Source organism: Natrix helvetica, assembly GCF_964273705.1.
Source record: "Natrix helvetica genome assembly, chromosome: 5".
NCBI lineage: Eukaryota > Metazoa > Chordata > Lepidosauria > Squamata > Natricidae > Natrix > Natrix helvetica.
The window spans coordinates 27382194-27397083 of NC_138551.1; the positions used below are offsets into that span (position 1 = coordinate 27382194).

General features: G+C 36.6%; 1 protein-coding gene across 1 annotated transcript in view; it reads right to left on the reverse strand.

The window, feature by feature from the left end:
• Nucleotides 1–2983: 2983 nt before the first annotated feature.
• GMPS (guanine monophosphate synthase) overlaps nucleotides 2984–14890 on the reverse strand; it is a 40314-nt gene continuing 28407 nt past the window's right edge. The window contains exons 9-16 of the mRNA XM_081955303.1: nucleotides 13685–13858; nucleotides 13029–13134; nucleotides 12338–12453; nucleotides 11256–11381; nucleotides 8899–9014; nucleotides 7363–7493; nucleotides 6666–6838; nucleotides 2984–5598 (exon numbers count right to left, since the gene is read on the reverse strand). Coding sequence (XP_081811429.1) covers nucleotides 5497–5598; nucleotides 6666–6838; nucleotides 7363–7493; nucleotides 8899–9014; nucleotides 11256–11381; nucleotides 12338–12453; nucleotides 13029–13134; nucleotides 13685–13858 — 1044 coding nt within the window. The 3' untranslated portion in view covers nucleotides 2984–5496. The remainder of the gene's footprint in view (nucleotides 5599–6665; nucleotides 6839–7362; nucleotides 7494–8898; nucleotides 9015–11255; nucleotides 11382–12337; nucleotides 12454–13028; nucleotides 13135–13684; nucleotides 13859–14890) is intronic.

Consider the following 14890-nt stretch of genomic DNA (forward strand, 5'->3'; position numbering starts at 1 on the left):
AAAGTGACTCTGTGCAGTTTACAATAGTTCTTTTTAGCATTCGCCAAGCCTCAGCTGGTTTATTACCTATATTCTTCCCTTGCCATTGTGATGGATTTCCTGGTATTCTCTCCAACATCTGAACAATTGTAGTTTCTTCAACCTTGTTTTTAAAGATTGTAATCTATTGGGGAAGAACCTAATGAGCAGTTCTTTACTGAACACGGCAATGATTGTTTGTGGGAAAGAACCATGCATGCTAGTTAGCTTTAATTCTGCAGAATGTCCTTATTAAGGTTATTTGTCCCATTTCTACAAACAAAGACGTTGCTGATTATGAGTTCTTATAAAGCATTAACAGAACTAGAATTAGGGTCTTAAGATTTTAAATGAAGAATTTAAGAATTTAAAATTCAACCACATAGTTTCTTCCTCCAGCAGCTAGTTCCAAATAGAAGACTAAAGTTATATAGAAAAACCAACAAAAAGAAACAGTATAATTAAATAAACTTTTATTTCCTACGTTTGCTTCAGTCAGAGATAATAGTACCCCAAGAGGCACAAAAATGCAGCCTTTTATCTGCATTAGCCCAGCAAAGACTTAGATTCTTCACCCCTCTATGGACTGACAGAATGAAACCAATCTATAAAAAGTTATATAGAATGAATTTGGAAGTGATTAAGAGTCCAAGAGTAAACTGTTTCGAAGATGAGGTTTATTAATCAAATCAAAACCCAAAACTATTTATATAAAATTAAGAAATTTTAAAACTACGCTTAAGATATTTAATGCTGATATTTAATCCAGATCAGCAATTCAGTTGACATCTCAATTCAATGTCCCGTTGTTGTTTTTTAAATGAACCAGAAGAAAGGCTAACCCTGTTTCTTCATGACATATTTAAAGATTTATGCAATTTATGACAGGCTTCCCCTCATGACAACAGGACTATCCTGCCAAACATTATCCTCAGTAACTTTATGTGCAAGAAGCTCATGTTTTTAATATTATTTTTCAGTTGAGGATCAATTACAATATATTATCCAGAACTAATAATGTGGTGGTCATTGAACTCTTTGGCATATTGCATAATACATGTGACTCAAGCAATTTATTTACCTCGCCTTAAATTTATAAATAACTCAAGGCGATAAACTAATCTAAAGCTCCTTTCGTCTTCCATTTCCCTCACATCATCCCTGTGGTGAGTTGGCCTGAGAGCACTAGCAATAGAACTTAGACTTATATACCGCTTTAAAGTGCTTTACAGCCCTCTCTAAGTGGTTTACAGTGTCAGCCTATTGCCCCCAATAATCTGGGTGCGCATTTTACCCACCTTGGAAGGCTGAGTCAACCTTGAGCATGGTGTGATTCGAACTGCCAAATTGCAGGCAGTACTGCACTCTAACCACTGCACCACCATGCCTCTTGACTTAAGCCAAGGTCACACAGCCAGCTTTCAAGCCTAAAGTGAGACTAGACTCACAATTCCTATTTCTCGCCTGGTGCCTTAACCACTAAACTAGCTCTACAACTACAACGTCCTTGATTTACAGTTCATTTAGTGACTGTTCAAAGTTACAGCAGTACTGAAAAAAGGTGACTTATGAGTTTTTCATACTTACGACCACTGCAGCTTGGCAACTGGTTCATATTTATGAGGACTGCAGTGTTCTGGGTCATGTTATCATAACCTTTCATGACCTTCTGACAAAGTCAATGGGAAAACCAGATTCACTTAATCACCATGTTATTAACAACTGCAGTGATTCACTTAACACAGGGGTGTCCAAACTTGGGAACTTTAAGACTTGTGGACTTCAACTCCCAGAATTCCCCAGCCAGCCATGCTGGCTGGGGAATTCAGGGAGTTGAAGTCCACAAGACTTAAAGTTCCCAAGTTTGGACACCCCTGACTTAACAACTGTGGCAAGCTATGTCACAAATGGGGCAAAATTTACTAAACAAATATTTTACTTAGTAATAGAAGTTTTGGGCTGCATTGTGTTGAGGACTATCTGTACTGGAAATTTATATTTACAGAGCTTACTATCTGAGTGCATGCTGCATTTATTTAACAGTATTTTCTGAATAAACCTAATGCCAGATTCTGTTGCTGCCTTATAATAAAATTGGTACACGTATTTATGATTTTGGTTCCCTGGTCTGGACCACCTTAAAGGGTTGACAACAATCTTGTGAAACTGAAAGCACTTCCTGTCCTCTGCCTTTACTTTCCAGAAAACCAGGGAGGATTCCTTCTGAGAGCTTTCTCCATCCCCATCTCTTGTTTGGATTTGGGATTTTTCTAATCAGAACTGTTGTGTTGATTGCAACTCTTCCTCCTGTCCCTCAGAGTTATTTTTACAGCCCATTATGTCTAGAAACACAATTATTTCCCAAGATATTTGTAATTTGCTAATTCCTCAGTTTGTTTTTGTGCTATATCCATGTGGTTGTGGGTTTTTTTTGTTTTGGTAGATTCAATAAATAAAATGAGATAAATTAAACTACTCCTTCCTAGTAATTCCATGGCAAATCGCTCAAGCAATATGGGTGACTACTTGTATTTCCAGCCCAACTATAACAGAGTTGACAGTCCTTACTAAATCACATCACACATTGATACGATATTTGGCCTTTGCTTAAGATATTCCAGCATTTCAACGTTCAAAAACTTTACTCTTCATCCCCTTTGACTATACTGATCTTACCAGTATCCCCATTTTGCATCACCTTCTCAAGGGAACGAGTCATGAAAGAACATACCTTTTGAGAAGACTGCACCCAGTTCAGACACCCATGGGTTGAACAGGAGAGCTTTGCAAGCTAGACTAATATTTCCACCCATTAGTACCTTATTCAGATGAGCCCTCCTTTTCAAATAGGTCAAACCACAACTTTCAACTTCTACCAGGGTCCAAAATCTTATTTAGAACGAAAAGAACACAAGGAAAAAAGAATGCATCATAAAGAATGATGACAGAAAATAAATCACAGAAATATCCAAACGGGTTCACTTTTATTTGAGGATAAAAATTAAGGCTGACAGTACTTTTATCATTTACAGATTTTTTTTAACTGAGAGTTTTAGGAATAATTCCCTACACAATTGCCTTTGAAAACAGTTGACATATCTTACTGAAGACCAGAGGGCAAACAGATCTAGCAAGGGCATCTGCATTCATAAGCTACAGGTTACACATTCCCTCCTGGACCACAAGCCTGTTTTCTGCAGCTGGTTTTGATTACAGGAATCAATATGAAATACATTCAAGAATTGGAAGCCTGGCCATTTAAGTGTACTCCACATTCGATTGCCAGCATAAACTGAATCCTAGTATGGGTTTTAAGAGAAAGAGATAATTTTCTGTATTCTACTAGTCACGCACAGAAAGTCCCTTTTCTGTACAACACGGATGTCTTCATTTAAACAATTTACTTATACACCTTTATATGTGTTTATTTTTGTCTCTAGTATAATATTCCTTATAAATGTTTCCAAACTCCATTTTATTCATGTATCGAGCTTAAAAATAAATCCACGGTTATCTGAACAGAACAAAACTTAATAAATGTACTAATCTAAAACCCATAGAATTTTACAACATGTGCATATCTATAGTAAATGAATACGAAAACAAAAACATTTTAACTCCAACTGCAAACTTCATTATTTAAGGTAAAACTCTGACTCATCTGACTGTAACTAAGCTTCTTTTTCTCAGGCTATACCTTAATTATGATAAGTCTGAATTTTAAGCCAGCTTAAAACAAACATTGAAAACAGCCAAAATGTTGCTGCCCAAGCCCCAAATATAAAGACACACAAACAGATCTGAAAACATCCCTTGAACTTGAATGACTAGGAAGCATTCCCTCAATCATTTCTGAATTTCTATTCCGCACCCAAGACAGGGAATGCAGTTGTTACTACTGAAAAGATGCTACAGATATGACATTTACTCAGAACTTTTCCTAGAGAGTAATTTGGATACAGAGATTGGACATTATGAACACTACTGCTACTCTTGGTACTGTCACTATAAGATCCCCATGAGAACAATCCTGAAGAAATTGTAAATAATTATGTGGCACAGCAAACTAGCTGGTACAGCAAGGGAAGCCTGCAATTTAATCCAATGGAATAAATCAATAGGTCATTGTGAGTGTGTGGCCAGCATCATTCTTTCAATATTACTTTCTTCTTCTGCATTGTTTTAGGCAAAATCTCATAGTTTGTACTGATTTGCAATGCACTGGGATGTATCCAGAATGAGTCACAAAAGCTATGGCACGACGTGTAGAAGAGTCAAGTCATAGTAACCTGATATTTCCTCCATTCTAGTTTCCCAAACAAAATACTAAAGAAACAGTTTTATTTTGATTCAGGTTCAATACATTGGATGTAAACCATATTCACCTTTTTAACTTAGTGGTAACCTATTCATTGAATGGTATTAATAAAATAACTCATTCATTCTTAAGTTTACCAAGATGGTTCTAAATACAAATCATATAGAAATCAAGCTAATATTTAAACACAGCTTGGTAAAAGTTTTTGAAATGCAGCATTCCCTTGCTTTTATTAGGAAGTCTCACATAAAACAGAAAGCCAAAAGATTTGACTAAAATAAAAGTGTAAAAAAGAAAACAAGAGCATAACCCAGCAATTTTGATGGCTGCTGTGACAATTGTTACTTTGCTTTTCCCCAAGCAGTGAGTTTTCAATTTTTATAGATAATTCATGTTTGTTTCTCTTGTAGCCGATTAGCTGATTTAATTAAATATTGATAGTAACTACATAGTGTGGGAAGACATATGATTTAACATCCTTAAAAAGTGATTTGTTTTGAAAATATTAAAAAGTGGGGAATAGGGATGGTGGGGTGGGGTAGAATATAGTTCTTATTTGGATATATTTCTTGAATACATCAACACTTATTGCCATGACTTTAAAATGCCAAATGATATGGAACAGGTACTACAATTTACAGAAAATAAATATACGTTAATCTACAATTCAACAATACTCACTACTCCATTTGGCAAAATATTTATTTATAATAAATCTGTTTCAAAAGCAGTTGGTCACTTTTTTTTCATTTTACATTATTAATAGCTCTAACAATGGGGTCGGTGAATGTAAATAAATCGTCTCTTTTTACACAGTATACAAAAAAAGAAAAGAGACATTGAAATGACATTTAACAGTAAATACACAAAAAACAGGCTGTAAGACAAAAAAAGGCAAAGCAATATGATTCTGTCTGCACGTAGGCAATGCTGCCGTAAATTATTTACCCGTACATGTCCTCAGCCCCGTTGAGCTGACTTCCCCCACCCTCATCAGCGCTCTTAATTTGCAGATTATGTTCCAGGAGAGAAAACAGTAATCACATAAGATGTAGCAGCCGCTCCAGTCACTCTTTTCACAGTACTGCATGTCAACACTGGGAATGGTTTCTGATATAATTTAAAACTGCATACAATACTTTCAAAGGGGAGGGAAATAATTACTCCCATTCAGTCGTTCCTGGGGGTTTCGAAGTCAAGTCATACATCACCCGGGAGATGCCAGGAATCTTCTTAATCTCAGTCACCATCTTCAACACAACCTATGTTTCAATAGCCAGCAAGAAAGAGACGTCAAAGGACATAAATGACAGCATGTCCCCCAATTGGAAGAAGGGGTATGAGAGAGAAGAGGGAGACCAAATAGGATGGCCGATTAGTATGGAGTCAATTAATTCAAATGTTCTGCCTCATCTTCCAGAACAGAATGGAAGGAGCCAAGATGTCCATGTTTTTTTTCTTTTATAATGTATTGATCTGCAAAATGGGAAATGATTTGCAGAGGAAAAACGGGCATCTAACTTTGGTCTTTTCTTCCTGTGAGATTTGTGTTTCATTCTTTGCAGTTGGTAGCCGTGGCTAAAAGAGCCTTTGCACACCTTTGATGCCAGGACCAGGAGGCTCTGCTAACTGTAATTCATGCTCTCAGAACCTTCCATTTGGAATTCTGCAATGGGGCTGCCTTTGAAGAGCATTTGGAAGCTTCAGCTTGGTATAGTATACCGCTGCATGAGTTGTAAAAGGTGTCGGCTACTCAGCACAGATAACAACACTGCTTCAGGGCTGCACTGGTTACCAGTGTTTTTCAAGTTCAAGGTGCTGGTTGACACCTTTAAAGTCCTTCATGGTTTGGAACCAACCTGAGCGACAGTCTTCTATCACTTGTTTCTACCCTTCTAATTTGGTCCAGTAGGATGGGCACACTCCGGGTCGCATCAGCCAAGGAATGTCAGCTAGAGGAGACTAGGAGACATGCTTACTCTGTCATAGGGCCTGAACATTCACCCTCCAGAGATTAGGATGGACCAGATCCTGATAGTCATTTGGAAAGCCTTGAAGACCTGGGTATATGACTAGGCCATGGGACCCTAATGTGTGAAGGTCCCATTTTCAGGTTATGGTGACACTGACGTATTGGAATATATCTTGGCTGCTATTTGTATTTAATTTCTTTTTGTATTGTGTTTTAATTTATTTGTTTTGTGATTGTTTGAGTTGTATGACTAATAAGTAAGTAAGTATTGGTATACATTTAAAAACAAAGGAATAAGTTACTTTCTACTCTAACAAAGAAATCAAAGGCAACTTTAATTTCCCAAGTAGCATTTACCTCTTCTGGTATCTCATTGCCAGGAGTCGCTGCAATACCAGTCATGAAATCACTTGTAATGAAAGTTCGAATAACCACTGATCTTTGACAGGATGGCTGTTTCTGCAGGGGATCTCGATCAAAATGCAATGGTGTTAAGATGATTGGCATCTGGCTGATTTTTCCAGAATAACCTTGAACAAAGGAACAAAAATCAAGAAAGTATGTATTGGTTAGAAGGCAGCACTTAGCTGATCTGGACTGATCTGGAACAAATTGATATTTGGACCTGAACCCACCAGAAAATCCCAGATTTGTAGGCTAGAATTGGGAAATGACATGCAATGAAATGCCTAAAAGATAATGACAAGAATTCTTCCTGTGAACACTCGCATTGATCTGTCTAGGAAATTGCCAAGAGTTGGGCTTGATTCAATAAATATTGCATTCATATTGGCTTATAGAAAAAACATACTATTATGCAGAGATAATGGAAAACAAAATTAAGGGAGGACTAACGGAATATCTATTTTTATTTTTGCACAGAGATCCTGCAAAACAAATAACAACGTCTTTATAATTGTCTGTTTCAATACTCACAGCACTTCACAAAAATAAAGGAGTTAGACTCTCTATTCTACTAAACTTTCATAAAATATTTGCTGGCCCAGATGTTGCAAATGCAAAGCACCACACAAAAGAAAACTATCACACTAACCAGATTCCCTGAGAATATTATGAGCCTCGAAATCAGCCTGCCGCAATGTGCTGAGAACTCCTGTTGTCAAGAAAGTGGGAGTAACATCAGTGGGAGGTTCTTTGACTGGTGGCCCAAACACATAGACAACCCTAAGGAGAGGGAGAGAAAATCTATTAGACGATGTGCTCTCTGTGTTTGCTGGAGGTAGGCAACCTTTTGGGGTGGGAGTTATCTTTGGATGTTTCTCAGTATGTGTGAGATATAATCTCAAAATGCTATGGGAAATCTGCCGGTTCACAGATTTGTGAATCTTCGTGTGCCAAAGTTATTTTTAAAAAGGCAAAGGTTTCCCTTGTCCAGTCGTGTCCCGGGCTAGTGCTCATCTTCATTTCTTAGCCAAGGGAGAGACAGCACTGTCCGAAGATGCTTCCGTGGTCATGTGGCCAGTATGACTATACACCAAGGCACAGAAAATGCTATTACCTTCCCACCAATATGGTGCCTATTTATCTACCTGCATTTGCATGATTTGGAGAGTGGAAGGAGCTGGGGCAAGAACGGGATGTCACCCAGTCACGTGGTGCTTGGATCTCAAACTGCTGACCCTCAGGTCAACAAACCTAGCTTCTAAGCCACCGTGCCTTCTGGACCAATGACACTTGCAAATAAATCTGATGGCCAGAAGTTGGTGATTTACTCTAAAGCATGCCAGATTGATAGACAGACAGACAGCCAGTGAGTGCTTGAACACATTTTAAATTAAAATACTTTTTAAAAGTCACAAGGAACAGGGAACCTGAGCAGCAATGTGCTTAATAAAGTGTCTAGGGAAATGAGGATACCTGATGACATTATGTTGCCTATCCCTATATTAATCAATAATGCACAGAATTGGCTAAATATATATTTATTTAAACAATGAATCTAAAAGTTATGATATCTTTGATTAAGATTGCATGTAGTTCCAAACCATTAATCATGCAAAGCTCCAGTAAATCAAAGAGATATATTTTCAATAGAAGTCCATGTACAGTATTTTTGTATCTCATTTTGAAAATACAGACTTGGTTTCAGAAAGGAAGTAATTTATGCTTCTTTCTTGTCTCACTTTAAAGCTTCTGCTAAAAAAACAACCATGCCGCCAATTCACAGGATTAATCTTGCTCAGTTTTTTGCATTCCAGAAGGGATACATTTATATTGTAAAATATAAAAAGAACACACCTCTATTACTAACAATTACATGACCTATACCTATGAAACATAAAACTACAATAAGGCAATAAAGCATCAACAAGACTGGATAATTCCCTTGTCAAATTAGCACAAAAAAATCTATGGATTGAGTCATGGAATTATGTTATAAATCAGGAGCTAGGCTTTCAACTCTTCCTGTTAGGAGTATTTTAAAAGACATATAGGAAAAGTAAAGTATTTTTCTAGTGTTTTCTTCTGCTTCTTACACGTAATTTTTTCTCTAGTGACACATAGTGAATTATTAACCAGCAGCTAAATAACAAAGTAATAAAGGTCTATGTATTGATGGGCATATTACCGATTTATGTTGTGACACATCCGTGGTATGAGTCTGGCTAGGAACATAAGGGACTCCCAAGGTGGAGCACCTTTACTGGAGATTCCACATACATAGCTATAAGAACGACCATCGCCCTATGAAGTAGTAACACAAGAACACAACATTTTAGCATTTAAAACAATATTTACTGGAATCAATAACTCAAGCCAAATAAGTGCTTGGATAATGCTGTAGACACTCTCACGTAAGCCTATCCCTAGATAAACTGACTCTTGAATTTTTATCCAGAATACCATGAAAAATGCACCACCTATAATCAAGACAGCCCTCAAAATCTATTTTTTAATGTACACAATTAACTTATCCATGGGTTGTGCACATTTCTTACAGTAGTTTGATTAAAATTTCAAGAGTTGGCTTATCTGGAGATGGGTCTATACGTGACTATATATAGGATACATAGGTCCTTTAAAAAAAGCATTACCTTACATACTCGTGGATAAGCCCATCCCCACATAAGTCAAGCCCAATTTTGGGGGTGCATTTTGGTACCTTAAAATCTCAGCTTATCTGCGAGTAGATATGGTAGTTACCTGTTGGATATGCAGCTCAGCCACTTTTTACAGCCAAGTTCACACTCTTGAAATGTGAAGGCAAACACTTGAACAATGGTACATCATTTCTTGATTTTCAGTACAAAATTATTTAATTGATTTCAAGTGTGAAGCCTCTAATAGAATTAATGCACCTACAAAACACATTTTAAAAGCCCTCAAACCTGGAAAAAAGAGGAAAAAGCAGGTCAAAAATTCTAATTACCCCTTCTTAGGGAACATCTTAGTGCCACAGCCCTATGGGGCATGGTTCTTGACAATTAAAGTAATAACTGTAAGATGTTGTCCTAAGCTGCAAAAATATTCCTTGCTTGTAGAGACAAATGCATTACTTTCAGCTGCAGTAAGAAAAGCAATGTATTACACTAGATGGGATAATTTCTGTAATTCTGTCATGTTGGCTAGAAAGTCTGAAGTTAGAAGTTTCACACATATGGAAGGCAGGAGGTGGGAAAAATCTGGGCTCCTTAAGTCTTAATGGAGGATAGTTAAGAAGATTTGTGTATTGCACAATGGGTACATCTTACAAATAATTTTTTTTTAAAAAATAGAATGCTCTAAATAGACCATAAGATTATACAGTGGTGATCGTTCTCTTCCACAATCTCCAGGGAGATAAACAATATATTTCAAAATGAATATTACAAATGGCAGGACTCTACAAAAATATAACTTCATGGACATAGCCTGGAGGATTGACGAAAGTTGAAATTCAAAACAATGTTTAACTTAAAAAAAACAAGACAGCACAACATAGAAATAAAAAAATAAAAAGGCCTAGTACGAATCCCTGGCTAAACGTTTCATTTATTTCTACATACCAAATTGTGAAGAGAAATCTCACAAAAGTGATTCTGAAAAGCACATACAACTTAAAACAAAAATCGCAATGGGAAATCTATGGTATCCAACAGTGGTGGGATTCAATTTTATTTTACTACCGGTTCTGTGGGCATGGCAGGATACTGTAAAATCTCCATTCCCTCCCCACTCCAGAGGAAGGTTATTGCAAAATCCCCATTTCCTTCCGATCAGCTGGGTCTCGGGAGTCCAGAACTGGTCAGAACCTGAATACCACCTCTGGTATCCAATGTTAAAACAGTAAGTCCCAATCACTATACACACACACCAAAAGCACATAAACAGGAGCAGACCGCACCTAACCTCCTAATCTGAAAATCTGGAGAAAAAGTCAGTTGCTCAGAGCCTTACAAAAGACCAATAGGGTTGAGGCTATCCAGATTTCCTGGAAGGGGAGTTTCATAGGATTGCAATTATTTGATCTTTCCTTTCAAACAGAGGCTATGAAGATCAATGGTATTCCCATGCCTTGGTCCACAGATACAGAACTTGGCGGAATTCTGCCAAGTTCCGTATCTCTCTCGCAAAACAGAAAAAATGTTTCTATCTGCAGCAGAGAGAACAACTGATCTATATGACTCTGCATATGACTCAGGATATTTATTTCTTCTACCAATGCCTGACATGAATGGATGGCTGGCAGACAACATTTATAACAGCTTGATAATCCTACTGTATGTCATACATCCACTATTTCCAGATTTTGCAAAGCAACCTTTTAAACACTTTGTACTCTTTTTTTAAAACTATGCTTAATAGTTTTTCTTTCATTTTACTCTTCAACTTTTTTCTCCTTCCTGATGAGATTTGATTTAGAACTGAATTAAAAAAAAAACCCCTGCAGCATGTGTTGTTTTTCCTATTTTTATATATTTTTGCCACAGACCCAGCTTCACCAACCTGGACTCCCACTGTTTTGATTGGCAGCAAAAAGGCATTTAATGAATGCAGACTTGTGATCTCCATCAATTTCTCCTGGTCTTCTTCAGGTGTACATGCTTTGACCCTCTGCAGCAGAGTGTGAGGCTAGACAACAAAGCAGTTAATTCTAAGTATTATAAAAGGTTAGTTGGCTATGCATCTCTAGCAAACACAACAGTTGAACTTAAAAGTTATGAAGGATCATAGTATAAAGGAGGATTAAGGGATTGATTTTAATATTCTTAAATAAAAGAATCATTCTGGGAGCTATTTTGAAAATAGGAACAAATGCTAACATGTAATGTAAAAGCTGTTTCAGGCCTTTGATGTGCGTACTAATAGCTATGATTTAGTTTGAAACAATTAGATATAGTTACCATGAGTTCCTATGTATATAGCATATTTGTCAAGTAATTGATTTCTAATTGGGTCTTTGGACCCTGCTCCATGAAATTCTTAAAGACTTTTTAAAGTTCTATCAAAATCCTTTAAACGATTAATGTATTGTATACATGCACTGTAAGCCACCCAGAGTCGTTTCATTACAAGCTGGGCAGCAAATAAATTTAATAAATAAATAAATATAGCAGTATGCCTTTCTGCCAGTTGCGGAAAGTTGAAATTTGGATTGCTATGCTAGTTTAGCATATTCATCAATATAGACATTAAAAATGTAATTCAACATCAACATTTAGAAAGATGTGAGAGTATACTTATAGATTCTAGGAATCATATGCAGTTATGGGTATTGTCTTTATGTATTTTTTGACTTAAGTAGTGATGACTAAATAGAAAAAGTGATAGCCAATGCAACGTAACTAGGTCAAAAACTATAAGAAAGAAAAATAAAAACATGGGGCAAAAAGTGAGGAAATACCAGAAGGGATAGAAGAAAATGGCCTGAAAAATATTTCAAATCAGGCCTTAAATTATTTGAGATGTTGCTTCTAAGATTTAATCAAATTCTAGCACAAACCTAAGCATAATGAAAAAAATAAAAAGAAAGAAAAGAATTTATATCTAATATTATTTTGTTATTTTGTATTAGTAACTAGTATTACCTTTTTAACACTTGCAGAAAAGTCTGCTATGATTTTCAAAATGTTATTAGTTTCAGGGAAATCTTTGCAAACGTATGGTTCTTCAGCACATATTACTCTAATGGCAAGACCAGGACCTAAAAGGCAAAAATGGAATACTCTTAACATCATCTGTACCAAAGATGTTTCAGAAATATAATGTGACAGCAACTAAGAGTAACCATCATTCTCAGAAACAATTCAGCAAAGGGTTTGCAAATCTATGAACATGCCTATCATGTCTGAAATGCAGACAGAAATACTGTTAAGGACACCCACTAAAATGAGACACGAGGAGAGCTTTCTTTCCTATTTCAAATACTACTTCTCCCTTACTCTCCTATCTTGCAGTTTTCTGGTCCTGTTATTTTGTCCCATCCCACCCACATCCTCCCAACCATTTTCCGCCATGTAGTTCTGCTTACCTTTCTTTTTACACTTATAAGTTTAGCTGGAATTAGGAGAGGAAAGAGAAACAGAGACTTATAAAAAAAAACCTAAATAAATTGTAAAATGTTGCTAATGCAGTGGATGCTTAAGAAAAAAATTTTTTTTTAAAATAGAGAGACAGAGATGGGTTTCAATTCCCACTTGAACCTATATGACCCTTTGGAACTTCTTATAATTAGAGGTTCTATTATTCTAAGTACTTTAAATGCAATTAATTTTATACCTGGGAATGGATGTCTTGAAACTAGCTCTTCAGGCAAACCAAGCTCTCTCCCAAGCACTCTTACTTCATCTTTATGGAAATCTTTCAGTGGTTCTATTACTTTTCCCTGAAAGGGAAAACAGCATGATTTACATTAGAAAACTCATTTTTAAATAGCATATACTCAATAAAAAAAATTGTAATGTATTATTATTAAGATTATCATTTCAATCTTGCACCTACAATCCCAATGAAATATCAGAAGAAGCAAAAATAGTGAAGTGATTAAAAAAACTATTTACTGTTCTAACAATATACCTCTATGCATTTAGTGTAGTTAGAGTCACATTCAATAGAACTAGCACAATATATTTTAAGCAGAAAATAAATTTTAATCTATTTGTAAGATTGAATCTAAAATTGCTTGTGTTTTTATTAAAACAGTAGGCTGTCTCATTTTCCGTGGGCTGTACAGTATACAAATATTTTGGACTGCAGTTTAATTCTCCCTATGTGAAAGTACTATTAAATGGCAAAAAAAAACCAACCATTTAATTAGCAAAACCTTAAACCCTCAATACTACTAGATGAGCAATTAGGAAAAAAAACTGACCAGAGTTTACCAGTGTCAAGCTATTTCTCCAAAAATGTGAAGTCAGATGTGATGTTCTATTTACCTCTTCCCGTAACTTTCTAATAAGTTCTGTGTCATTGTGGTGGGTCTTGATGACTTCTGCTTTGCCACTAGCAATAACTGAAGCACTTTCAATGAGATCAGGCCTCAATGTTCCTTGGGCAAGGAAGACCTCTTCTGGTTTCAGATTCAGTTCTCCAATAACTTCATTAGCAATCTAGACATGGAATTGAGAAAGCAAAAGATCTTAGATGATACTTTACAAGCAAGTTATAAACTGCAAATTCTCAGGAATGGCAACTATGCCAATATAGTTTTCCCTGACTGAGGACATTTGAGACAGGAATTCCATTGCTAAGCAGCACAGTCATGAGGTGTGACATCTCGGTCCTCTCCCAACTGCTGTGTCCAGAATCACGATTGCTATTTGCAATCTCCTGCCAGCTTCTCCATTGACTTTGTCTGTTGGAAACCTGCTGTGAAGGTTACAAATGACGATCATATGACTGCAGGATGCTGCAACAATGTTACTGCAAGCTGATATTATAGTCATGGGGCCATAGGGATGCTGCAATGGCCACAATTATGAGGACCCGTGGTAAATACTCCTTGTTCAGCAACGTTGTTAATTTAAGCAGTTGCTCAATGAGTGGACATTGAGGGAGACTACCTGTATATTAAGTGATAGCCATATTAGTACCGGGCAGTGTTTTGGATACATAGGCAAAAAGTGGTGTTGGAAATCTTGGGGGTACACACAAAGGACTTGTCAGTAACTCCAAACATGAAATGTGTCTTTTGTAGCCTAATAAATTGATGCCTGGAGCGAACAACTAACATAATCTAAAGTCTAAAGCAGTGTTTCTCAAACTGGGCGACTTTAAGTCCTGTGGACTTCAACTCCCAGAATTCCCCAGCCAGCTATGCTGGCTGGGGGATTCTGGGAGTTGAAGTCCACAGGACTTAAAGTCGCCAAGTTTGAGAAACACTGGTCTAAAGCATTGCACACTTTAATTCATATGCAGTTTTGTCACTGTTAGTCCTTTGTGGTGAAGAAGCTCAGGAAATAAGAGCCACTAGAGATTTGGGAATGTTCCTTAACACAGTTAATGTAATACAATATAAACTTTAAAGCTTCTCAAAGCCCCTTTCTACTTACATTTTATATGTAACACAATCAAGGTGGAGTTGTTTTGAGTTTCTTTCTCATACTTTCCACTTTCCTAAGACTCAAATGTTTTTTCTAACT